Source organism: Vigna unguiculata, chromosome 8, assembly GCF_004118075.2.
Source record: "Vigna unguiculata cultivar IT97K-499-35 chromosome 8, ASM411807v1, whole genome shotgun sequence".
In the NCBI taxonomy this organism is placed as follows: domain Eukaryota; kingdom Viridiplantae; phylum Streptophyta; class Magnoliopsida; order Fabales; family Fabaceae; genus Vigna; species Vigna unguiculata.
In genome coordinates this window covers 37,298,362-37,310,898 of record NC_040286.1, presented here as the reverse complement: position 1 = coordinate 37,310,898, position 12,537 = coordinate 37,298,362, and the positions used below count along the sequence as shown (strand labels likewise).

Genomic DNA, 12,537 nt, shown 5'->3' with positions numbered 1-12,537 from the left:
TCATTTCCTACTTTTATTCATAACTTGTAATGCCTAATTTTGTAGGAATTATCATTGTTTTTTTTTTTATATAACTTAAAACTTAAAAAATGTGTTATATGAAAAAAATATATTTGAAATGCAGTTGTGAACATTAAGTATCTTTTTGACTTTTGAAAATATGTATATATAGCAACTTGTAGCCACTTTTTAATATCCACAAATATGATATAAAGTTTATATTAGTCCTTCGGATAAATAATTTTTTATTTTATGAACATAACACGTTATTCTTTTTTTTGTTAATTTTAAAAAATCTCTAATTTCGTTTCTATTTATGTGATAAGAAGAGTATAATTATAAATAGAGATAAAGAAAGATTATATTTTAATATACTAATTTTAATTTTGGATTTATACAAATATAAGCACTAACTAAAAGTTGTCATACACTTCTAATATATGAACAAAATGTTCAACTTAAAATCGACCAAAAAGTCAGCATTTTCACGTCACCTTTTACACCTTTTGATACAAACTCTTCACTTAGTCAAAATTTCTTTTATTTAGTTGTGGAAATGTCCTTATAATTTATAACAATTGGAAACATTAATTTTAATGTCATTTAATTGCTATGTCCTACAATTTTTTTCTATGTACATACCATCATTTCAGACGGATTTGTCGGATTTTTCTTAGTAAATATCCAAATTGTTCTTTCAAAGTTAAGTGTATTAATACATGATAGGTCTCAAATTAATTTTCTTTTTATGTTAAAAAAAAAAAACTATCAAAACTCTTCTATTTATATTTATGAATATTGAGATGTGATGATAAGTAACGTAGGTATATGTTGGTTGAGTTTGAGTCAATTTTGAAACCAATTTAAATATTTAATTGTCTTAAAGTTATAATATTATATTGGTATAGAGAATCTAAAATATAAACCCAAATCGTTTCTCAAATGCATTAAATTAATTTTATAAATTCAAAATCAATAAAATATGTGGAATTGATGAGTAAAATGGATGGCAGATTTATATTTTTAATCTAAAAAAAATAACTTATTTTGTACTCTTCAACAACTCATCTTCATATTAGCTTTGACTTGCAGCATGTGTTTCAGAGAATGAGATAAAAGAAAATTCTAATTTTTCATTATTTAGATAAAAAATTAAATATTTTATTAAGCAAATTTTTTAATAAAATTTTAATTAAAAACTGTCATTGTTTATAAGTCACTTAAAATCTAATTAAGTGAATAAAAAAATCATTACTTTAAAATAATATTTGTCTGGATCTCTTTCTTAAGTGTGATTATGCGCGATTTTGGGAAATTAAAATGCATAGCTTTCGCAATAATTTGTATTCAGTCTTTTGAGGTTACTTTTGTTTTACACATTTTTAGTCTCTTCTTTCAGTGATTATGTTTTTTTTTTTAAAGTAGAAAACTTAAATTACATGGAAATTGTTTTTAACTTTGTAACAACAGTATTATTTTATGTTGGAGTTTTTCTAATAAGCACATGCTCCTCCTTTAATCAAGATGTTACAGCAAACGTATACAAATTAAAATGATATAAAAATGGCATGATTAACCATAAAAAGAAGTGAATACTGTAAGAAAAATTGTTAAAAATAATTTTTTAGTTTGCCAAGAACATCATTTTTTTTTTTTGGAAATATATGTTCTTCACGATTCATTTACTTCTTAAAATGTAATAACGTTTTCAAGAAATAAAACTTGCCGAGAACGATTTTCTGTCAAATTTTGCATATCTTTTCTTAAAGAGGTGTAAATTTAACTTTTCAGATTAAATATAAAAGTTTAATTAAAAAAAACAACTCGAGCTATTTTCATCAACTGAAGTAGTAAGAAATTAAACATTTAATAAAATTAACATGCATTTTTTTTTCATTTTTCTAATAAATACTTTTCACCAACCATTTAATTATTTTAGAAACTATAATTTCAAAGATTCGTGATTGTAAAAATAAAATTGTTTTGATCACTAATATTATACACATGTTGTCATGTCTTCAAACTATACAATATTAAACAAATTCTTGAAATCAAATTTACGTATAATAACTAATAATTTCTTTTAGTATATACATATACATATACATAGGCTAAGCTAAGATGTTCATATCACATTGTCAGGATTAATTATCGTATATAAAATTTCTTTTTCTAAACCTGAAACTTTAATTATCGTATATAAGATTTCTTTTTTTAAATCTGAAACTTGTGTTATAATTTTATCTTTCAAATACATATCAGAATATTTAAGGAGAAACATGTACTTAAAACCTTGCTTTGGTTCCTATTAATAGTGTAGAGTAATAATTTTTTTATTTTAATTGCATCTAATGATACTATTATAACGATTTTTTTTTTGAAGTACTGTTATTATAATAAAAGTCTTTAAATCTTGACATTACTGTAACGACAATTATTAATATGATTTACAAATTTCAATTTCAGAGAGAGTACTGTAGCAATGTTTTATAATTGTATGCAGTGACAGTAATTTATTCCTAAATAATGTTTGGTGGAGAGGTTATTGTTAATTTAATGCTCAATTATGTTTTAGTCTAATGCCTAAGCAAAGCATGTGATGTAACTTGAAGTGTGTGAATTTTTTATGTGCAGATGTTACATTTAATAACGTTTTAGATGTTCACGTGCTGTGTCACTGTTCTCAACTTGTTGTTAGCAAAAGAAAACGGGTTAAATATGTTTTTTGTTTTTCAAAATTTCGATTAAATTTGGAATTAGTTTCTTTTTAAAATTTTTGATTAATTTAGTTCTTCATATATATATATATATATATATATAAATGTCGTAAATTTAGTTATTTTAATCAAATTTTGTTAAATTTATTTAATTTTTAAATATATTTCATGATAATATTTGAATTATTTACTTCATTTAACAAAATTTGATTAAAAATATTAAATTTACGTATTTCTATATATAAATGATTAAATTAGTCAAAAATTTTAAAAAAATACTAATTTTAAATTTCACTAAAACTTGAAAAAATCATATTTAATCTTTAAATTTCACTGATTTGTAAATTTTCAGACAATATTTTCCATAAATTACTAATTATTATCACATGTCTGTACAACTTTTTTATGAAATAAAATATAATGTTTAATGTATAAATCTTATTCTGATGAACTGGTTTTAAAAATATAGTTTTTATAAGTCAGTCAACTTACGCGTAGACTATCCATTACCACATGTTAGTATGAGAATACTTTATTAAATAAAAGTACGTTTACCAGTGAGGCAAGTTCCTCAAACGTTACTTTCAACAAATCATTTTCATACCTAAAATTTTCCACTACTCATCTACCACTAGTGGGATATGAACAAAATTTATATACGCGGATATTTATAGATAAAATATTTAATAGGTAAAAATAAATATTGTAAATGATAAATAATAAATATAAATATTTTTTATATTTATATATTAACATGATGGATCCAAGTATTATAGCATTAGAATGATACTTGTACCGTAAATATCCGTATCATTATATTTTAATTTAAATTAAAAATAATAATTAAAATATTAATATATTAATTTTGAATATCCTATTATTTAATAATAGATTTTAAAATATAATGTTTTTTCTTTGTAAACAATCATTTAAAATACTATTTAAATAAATTATTTTGACTTTATTTAAAATTTATAAATATTATGTATAGTATTTTATTTAAATTTATGATTAAAATCTATAACTATATATAAAGGGGATTCCCTCTTTTGTGTCCACATTTCATAATTCCAATTTTACCCTTTACAATTTAATTATTTATTAAATTTTTAAAAATTAACGGTTAATTTTACAAGTTTTTATAAAACTATTTATTTATCTCCTTTTTCTTTTTTCTCATACTATTCATCAACAATTATTTTTTTCATATTTTCTCCATACATTTCACTTTAATTTTTATAAATATACTTTTATTTTGTTCATTAACTTAATAACATTACAATATCATCAATTATAAATATAATTCGAAAATGTGTACACGCAGGCGCGATAGCGCATGTGTTTACACTAGTATTCTATTAAATTTATATATATATATATATATATATATATATATATATATATATTAATAGATATTAAAAAATTATGTTATGTTCGGATATCCAGATATTTATTTTACAGATAGGGTATAAATGAACTACTACTCGAATGTTTTTAACAAACATTGATTTAATGAGATTAAAATTAAAATTGAAATAGATAATTTTTGGAAATGTTTTATCTAAAAAATAATAATTTTTTTCTTAAGTAAAAAATAAAAATATATAAGCAGATTACTTTATTAGTTTTTTTTTTTTTAAAAGTCAGCAGAAACCAACTCAGTCGTTATCATATATAGCTCATTAGATTCTCTTTTAATAATGTCATACAGACACGACTAAGGAAAGTGTGCACACAAATTTGAACTCAACTTTCCCAGAAACAAATCATCCCAAAATGCACGCGAATAGAGAATTAAGTCAAATCACAGTAGAATGAAAAAATATATATAAAATATTAGTATCCCTATCAATATACTATACTCTCAGAACAGTAATGAACCTTTTTTTCTTTTGATCCATACGGATTGTTAGTTTTTATAACATCCTAAAATAAAACATCAAACATATAATATAATCTAGCATAGTCTAAGACAGGGTCTATATATAATATAAAATATTTAAAAAATTATTAAACGTACATAAAATATATATATATATATATATATATATATATATATATATATATATAGTAAAATTAAAAATATAAGATAATGTCAAGTTTTACGGAGGGGTTTCACTGGAGAGAACAACACCAATGAGATCTCAGCCTAACCACATAAGACATTGACACCACTCTCAACCAAAAACCTTAAGGCAATGAGTTTATGGGTCTTGATTCTTATATAGTGCTCTACTTTCTCAATTCTGGTCAATGTGGGACTTAGACTCATACTTGGATTCTTAACAGATAACAATCATGAATATATTGAAAATATAACAAATATAATTGTAAACTATTGAAAATAATTTTTTAATATAAGATAATGATATAAAATAAACAATTTTATTAATAATTCATAAACATTTAAATTTCAATTATTCACATATATTCAAAAACCATGTAAATTTCACATGAATCTACATGTCAAAAGATATTTATTTAACAAATGAAATATCAATTGACGTCTTTTGGAAGACCCCCATTAAGTATGTCTTATCAGGACTAACATATGGTCTTCAAGAAGTGAATTTACAATTGAATCCATAAATTATTAAAATCAATGCAAGTTTAACAATACAGGTAGGTTAGTTCTCTCATTTGTTGCTCATATCATAATATCTTAGTTTGTGACTTATATCATCACTAAAGTAAGAAGATTGTGGTTACCATATAAATATCAATACTTGATACACAATCAGACAACAGTTCACACATCGTACTTAATATGATACCTCAATTCATCAACTCTATTAACTTAATAAGTATTATAAAACAACATAATCCATCAAATGAAACCACAAATCAATTAAATATAAATATTTATATTCATTTTTCATTCATAAAAAGATAAATATATTAAGAAGACTAGAAGAAAAGGAATTTTTTTTTTTAACTTAACCAAAAATATGTTTGCTTGAGAAAAAAATCTTAGAGAAAAATTAAGTTGACTTGCAATGCTATTATTATTTGAGAAAAAAAATCTTTTGGAGCAAAAATATGATTGAGAGCAAGATTATCTTAGCTTTATTTTTACTTGAGCAAAAAATCTTTTGCTTGAACGAAAATGAGAAGTAAGGTTTGCATCTATGTATCATTATCATTTGAGCGAAAATCTTTTATCTCAACCAAAACATCAGAAAAACCAACCTCATAGACAAAATCAAACTAATTATTAAAATTTATTTCAAAAACATTTTAATCAAACGACCTTCTAAATGATTCAAAATAATCAAAACCATTACTAGTTCAAGCATAATTCATTAAACTATACAAATCTCAACTTAAACATTAAAAACAAGTTCGAACGCACACAACCAATAAACATGTATCCAATAAACTATTATGCTCAAAATTCATTGAAAACAACTGTCCAAATCTCATCATCACATACTATTACAATTGAAATTGTGACGGGACGATAAAAAAATCTTATAAAGTAGAGAAAAGTCATCATCATAATTTATTATGAAAATTAGGGGTGGACAAAAAATCTAATTTTATTGATCCAATCCATTTTTGCTCCAATCCAATCCATTTATAGTCCATTTTATTAAAAATTCAATCCATTTAAAATCCATTTAATGGATCTGGATTTCAATCTAATCTACATTTTATATATTTTATGGATTGGATATCCATTTTATAAATCAAGATTTTTAAATATGGATAATCCAAAAAATCCAATCCAAATTTTCAATTTAAATTTTTAGTTGGGTTAGACTAAAGGTTGAGATGGAGTATGCTAAATTCAGACATGGACACGCCTTGCTCGGCGACCTATACGGATCGGGCAGGCCCGATGACCATAAGAGGTTGGGTAGGCCTAAAGATATGAACGGGCTAGGCGGGCCTGACAAATCGAACGAGTCAATCGAGCCCAACAATCCGAAAAATTCAAGTGAGCCCGATGATCCGAACGGGGCAGGCGGGCCCAATGACCTGATGAGTCAGGTGGGCCCGAAGACCCGAACGGGCCAAGCGGGCCCGATGACCCGAATGGGTCAAGCGGGCTCGAAGAACCGAACGAATCAGGCAGGCCCAAAGACCCGAACAAGTCAGGCGGGCCCGATGACCCGAACGAGTCAGGCGGACTCGAAGAATCGAACGGGTAAGGCAGGCCCGAAGACCCGAACGGGTCAGGCAGACCCGAAGACCCGACTGGGTCACGCGGACTCGAAGACCCGAACGGACCAGGCAGGACCAATGACGAAAACAAGTCAGGCAGCCCAAAGACCCGAACGAGTCAGGCAAGCCCAACGACCCGAACGGGCCCGAAGATCCGGATGGGGCGGATGACCTGGACGGGCTCGGCGACCCGGACGAGCCAAACGACCCGGACGGGTCTGACGACCTACACGGACCTTACGACTCGGTTGGGCACGACGACACGAACGAGCCGGACGACCCGGATGGGCCCGATGATCCTGGCAGACCTGACGACTCGGATGACTCAGACGGGCCCGACGACCCAGACGAGCCTGACGACCTACACAGGCCTTACGACCCAGATGGCACGATTACACGAACGGGCGCGTCGACCCGAACGTGCTCTACAACCTAGACGGGCTCGACGTCCTGGACGAGCCCTACGACCCGGACGGGCCCGACGACCTGAACTGGCCTGACGACCCGGACATGCCCGACGACCCGGATGGGGTCGACGACCCGGACGAGCCTGACGACTCAAACGTGCCTGACTACCCGATTGGGCCCAACTGTTCGTCCGGGTTCGTCCGGGTCATCGTGCCCATTCGGGTCATCCAGTCCGTTCGCGTTGTCGAGCCTGTTCGTGTTGTCGGGCCCGTCCAGATCGTCGAGCCCGTTCGGGTTGTTGGGCCCGTTTGGGTCGTCCTGGTCATCGGGCTCGTCCGGATCGTTGGGCCCGTTCGGGTCATCAGGCCCATCTGGGGCATCCAGGCCTTAATGATACAAGTTTTAAACAATTTAATTTAAATTTCTTTTATAAAAAATGGATTCTGGATTTTGAACTCTATCCAAATATTTGGATTGAATTTAAATCTTAATCCAAATATTTGGATATGGATTTTAAAAAAATCCAAACTATTTTTGCTAAAAAAATGGATTTTGGTCAAAAATTTAATTCAATTATTTAGATCTAATATGGATGTGGATTGGATCATTAAAAATCCAATTCATGCTCACCCCTAATGAAAATCTATATAAAAATATTGAAAAGAAAAGTCTTCAAAACCAAACTTAAATTCGAAGATCGATTTTTGTGAGGAAATATATTATCACCCCACAACATCTTTTATATATTTTTCTTCAATATTTAATTTTACTAGTGTTTAAGTTAATTTAATTCATGATAAATTTTTCTGTTTCTCATATTGGAAAACAATGCGTAAAATTTATACTAATAAAATTGAGAAATACAAATAACAGTTCTCTAAATCTTTCTATTGGGCCCTACTAAAGAATAATGATGAAATGGGTTAGTGACGTCCACTTTGAGTCCAAAGCGAGAAAAAATGGGCCAGTCTACTCAATAAACGGACATTTACGTCGGGCATAATATAGAACATCATATTGACTGTTCCTTTTTGCACCTCCATATATTTTTTCTTGCGCTTCCATATAAATAAATTATCTATTTTGCCTTTTCTGAATTGTATAATTCACAAAAATTAGGAATAACTTGTGGTTATGTAATCCAAAAGTAAAAAAAAACACTTCTATATTATGAAATTTGAAACTATATTTTTTATAAGAAAGTACTTATGGAATACATATTTAAAAATAACTTATTTAAATGTTTCATTGCATACTCTAAAAATTATTTTTAACTTCTGAGTTATTTAGTTTTCTTATTTTAAAAAAATAATTTCTGTATTAAAATTACTTTTAGCTTTCTGAATATATTTTTTACTTTCAAATTACACAACCATTTTCAATTCCCATATTGCATAATTGAAAAAAGGGACAAAGTAATCTTTTTTCACATATTTGAAATATTTTTTGATCATGTTAAATATTTTGATGCGTAAATTTTTTTTATAACGTTAAATAAATAAGTTTTGATTTTGGTTGATATAATTTTTCTTTATTTTATTTATCTTTAATTAAATTATATTTTTATTATATCAAGCTAATCAGTGTCGAGTAAAATGTTAAAATGATGATTTCGAGTTACATATATCAATATTATAACAAAAGGTTTATATGTTTTACTTGACAGAAAAATTTCAAATTCGTCAAATAAACATTGTTAATTTATCTTAAAACAAGTATTAGAAATTAAAGAACTATTTAAATTTTTTAAAAAAGAAAAGAAAACCGAAAGAATTAAAACCTAAAAGACTAAAGTATACAATTCGAAACTTATTTAAAAGCCTTTATCAAAAAAAAGAATCTAATATAGCAGAAAACAACAACAGCACTGTGAATAAAAAGTATAAAAATAAATAAAAATAAAATTGTAATTTAAATTTAAATTTAAATTTAAACTAATCCAGCAAAATCAAAGATAATGTAGGAGATGAACTCATAATGAATAACGTGAAGAAAGAAAACAGTGTGAAAGTATGAAAACAGTGCGAGAGAGAGAGTAAAGCAGAGTTGTGGAATAATAGTTACAGGTGATGGAAGTGATGATCTGTGACCATTTTCGGTGTTCACCACTCTCCATCTTATCTTCTTTTTCTCCTTCAACACGTTACCCTCTCTCTCTACCTTCTTATTCTTCTTCTTCTTTAAGGTTTAAACCTTCTTCTTCATCTCTCTCTTCCTCTCGCATGGAGGAGACCCAGGAGACCCACCACCATGGCCGCTCCAAATTCATCGACTTTCCGTTTGTTTCATCTGCCCAGAAGAATCTCATGGTCGAACTCGTATCGATGCTTGAGGATCGTTTTCATTCTCAGCTTCTTCCTTGCGCACTTCCCTCTGATGTTCAGTATTACCAAAGCCAAACTGGCACTGCCCAAGCTTCCCTTCATATCAGATCAGCCACTGATGACTCTCCGGTGAATTTTTCCTTCTCAACTTCCTCAATTTCAATACAAAGTTTTCATCTTTCTTTTCTCTTGTGTTTATTTTTCCTCCCAATGTCGTTTTTTTCCTTGTTTTTTAGTGATTGATGGATTTTTAAATCAAGTATTGGCGTTAGAAAGAGATCAGAGTTTTGGGTTGAGAATTAGGTACTCAATCTACTACCATGTCCGGATTAGATTCTGAAGCAAATTCGCAATCTAGTATTTTTGTCCTTTTCTGTGCTTCAATGAATAAACCATTGAATTCATCCCTAAACTATTACTATCTCTCTGTAGTACATAAATTATATAATCTAGCACGAAAGTAAATGTGAGCAATGATTTGATGGGAACAAAAGAAGCATATTCTCTAGCACATTCCTTCTTAGACTCTTCCTTGTTGATTGAAATTTATACTGAAAAATGACAAAATCAGGTGACAATTATTAAATAATGGGGGAAACCCACCAAAGTTGGTGTTTCCTTAATGATTTTCAATAAATTACAAAGAGTATGATGCTAACATTATTCCAGAAAGAATCTGTTTCCTCATTGTGAATTCCTGGTTTTGTTCTTTGTTAACCTTGTGCTATCACTAAATTTTCTCTACCTTCTTCCCAGTGGATTTAGAAGAAAAATGACGGCACTTGTTTTGTACTGAATTTACTCTTCTTTTTATGTTTGTCTCAGGTAGATTTTGTGTTGGGAAGCTGGGTGCACTCTGAGTTACCAACAGGAGGGTCCTTAGATATAACTAGTCTTTCAGCCTATCTTAACAGTTCTACTGATGCACCAAATTTTGTGTTTGAAATGATCCGCAGTAGTCCAACAATGCTAGTTCTCATTCTTGATTTGACTCCCCGGAAAGACCTTGTGCTTTGGCCAGATGACCTCAAAACTTTCTATGAAGACACTCAATTGGATACTCACAGGCAGGCTCTGGAAAGAGTTCCAGAGGTTCAACCATATTTCTCTTCTTCCCTTTACATCCGCACTGTTTCCTCCCCTACAGCCATAATGGTTCGCATTGTGACTGAAAATGGTGGAGTAGAACGCATGGAGGAGATCATCAGGGACCATTTGGACCCCATTTCAAAGCAAGTACTGGGGATCTGGTTGGATCATTGTGCTTGTGCCAAGCGAGATGTTGGAGAGGCAGAAAGAGCTTATCTGAAAAAAAGGGATGGTCTCATTAGAAACAAGACAATTGAGATTGATCTTGGTTCAAGCTTCCCCAGGTTGTTTGGTCCAGAAGTAGCAAACCGAGTACTGGAAGCTATCAAGGGATATTTTACTGTCTAGGATTCTAATTTATTTGAAATTGTTGGACATTCTGTGTTACATACATGTATCTAATTAGCCTTGTAGTCAAATGAGGCTTCAGTATTCGATGTATCTGTATTCTGTAGTCAAGTATGAAATCCATAAATGATTATGATAGTTTCTGCTTTCTACTTTCTCCCTTCTTTTCTTTGCCAGTCTAAGGATGATTCATATGACAACGGCACTTTTCTAAGCCTTTATTGAAATCATTCCAAGCTCTTTCTAGGACTTGAGTTAGAAATCCCTCGACTAACTTCCTGAACTAGAAGCAAAATTTTTAAATTGGAAGTACTATAGCATGCTTGGAAGTTTTTCTGTAAGAAATGTTGTATTGGTTTCTGTATGATCTATTCTTGAAGTAGCCAGTGCCATTTTTTTCAAGTCATAGTTTTGGCAAGTCCATTATATTTGTAGTGTTGCTTTCTTGAGTTTAAATTCTTTGAAAATGTACAGTAAGCAAATTTTCATTAACTCACCTCGCTTATAATAGGAAAAAAAGGCATATTTTATTAGGGTGTCCCTCCCTTTTACTGTTGTTTTGACTATGTGAATTGATTCAACCTTTCGCATCAGATACTCATAAATGGTGGCGAATTTAATAAATTAATTAATTCCTGATGAATATTCTTAACGCACTAATCAAATTTGTACAATTTCCATGTGTGTACGACATATATTTTTATTGTATAATAGGATTCCTCACATGTTAATTAGCTAAAAGCTAATTATTTATGATATTTGTTGCTGTGCTGTGTTGTGTGACGTGTGTCCCAGTTACTCATAAACAAATTAACACGTAGAAATATGTTTATAGCTGCTACGAAAGAAAGATAAAGAAACAAAAGTAAAGCGTGAGTTTTAATAAATAATGCGTTGGAAATGGAAAAAGATATAGATGGAGGATAGAAACTATACAAGAAATATATAAGAAAACGTGAACATTGAAAACATGAATATAAAAGATTGAGTGAAAAACTGAGAATAGATTCCCTTTTTTCTTTTTTAGAATAAGAATAGATTCTACTCAGGACTTTGATTAGAATAACTTCTGTTCATTCACATGTTTTATCAAATACAAATTCCCGAGTCTATTCACATAAAGGTTGTTTATCTATGTCTTCTCTAACTTGAACACCCAAAGACTGGGACTTAAATTTTATTAGTGGAGAATAAGATATCGTTAGCTGCAAGCAACTTTTGTCTATGATAATTAAGAGTATTTTTTTTCTTATCATATACTGATAATTAACAGTTTGAAACCAGTAACTTAGTGTGACTTAAATAACATTGCTTCTTAAACATCATCACAAGTTTGATCTCAATATCTGCGTATGTCAAAAGATGGATTTAACTAAGTAAATTTTGTTTGAGGTGTGATAAAAAGTGAAGGGTATGAATGTTTTAGAACATGACATAATGAAATAATATGGTAGAAAGAGACATCTCAACAAAAGTAGTAAAGA

General features: G+C 29.7%; 1 protein-coding gene across 1 annotated transcript; it reads left to right on the top strand.

The window, feature by feature from the left end:
- The first annotated feature begins 9,262 nt into the window (after nucleotides 1-9,262).
- LOC114195690 (red chlorophyll catabolite reductase, chloroplastic) lies at nucleotides 9,263-11,205 on the top strand. Its single transcript, XM_028086237.1, has 2 exons — nucleotides 9,263-9,745; nucleotides 10,442-11,205. The coding sequence occupies exons 1-2, from the start codon at nucleotides 9,362-9,364 to the stop codon at nucleotides 11,051-11,053; spliced, it is 996 nt and encodes a 331-aa protein (XP_027942038.1). The 5' UTR covers nucleotides 9,263-9,361; the 3' UTR covers nucleotides 11,054-11,205.
- Nucleotides 11,206-12,537: the final 1,332 nt, after the last annotated feature.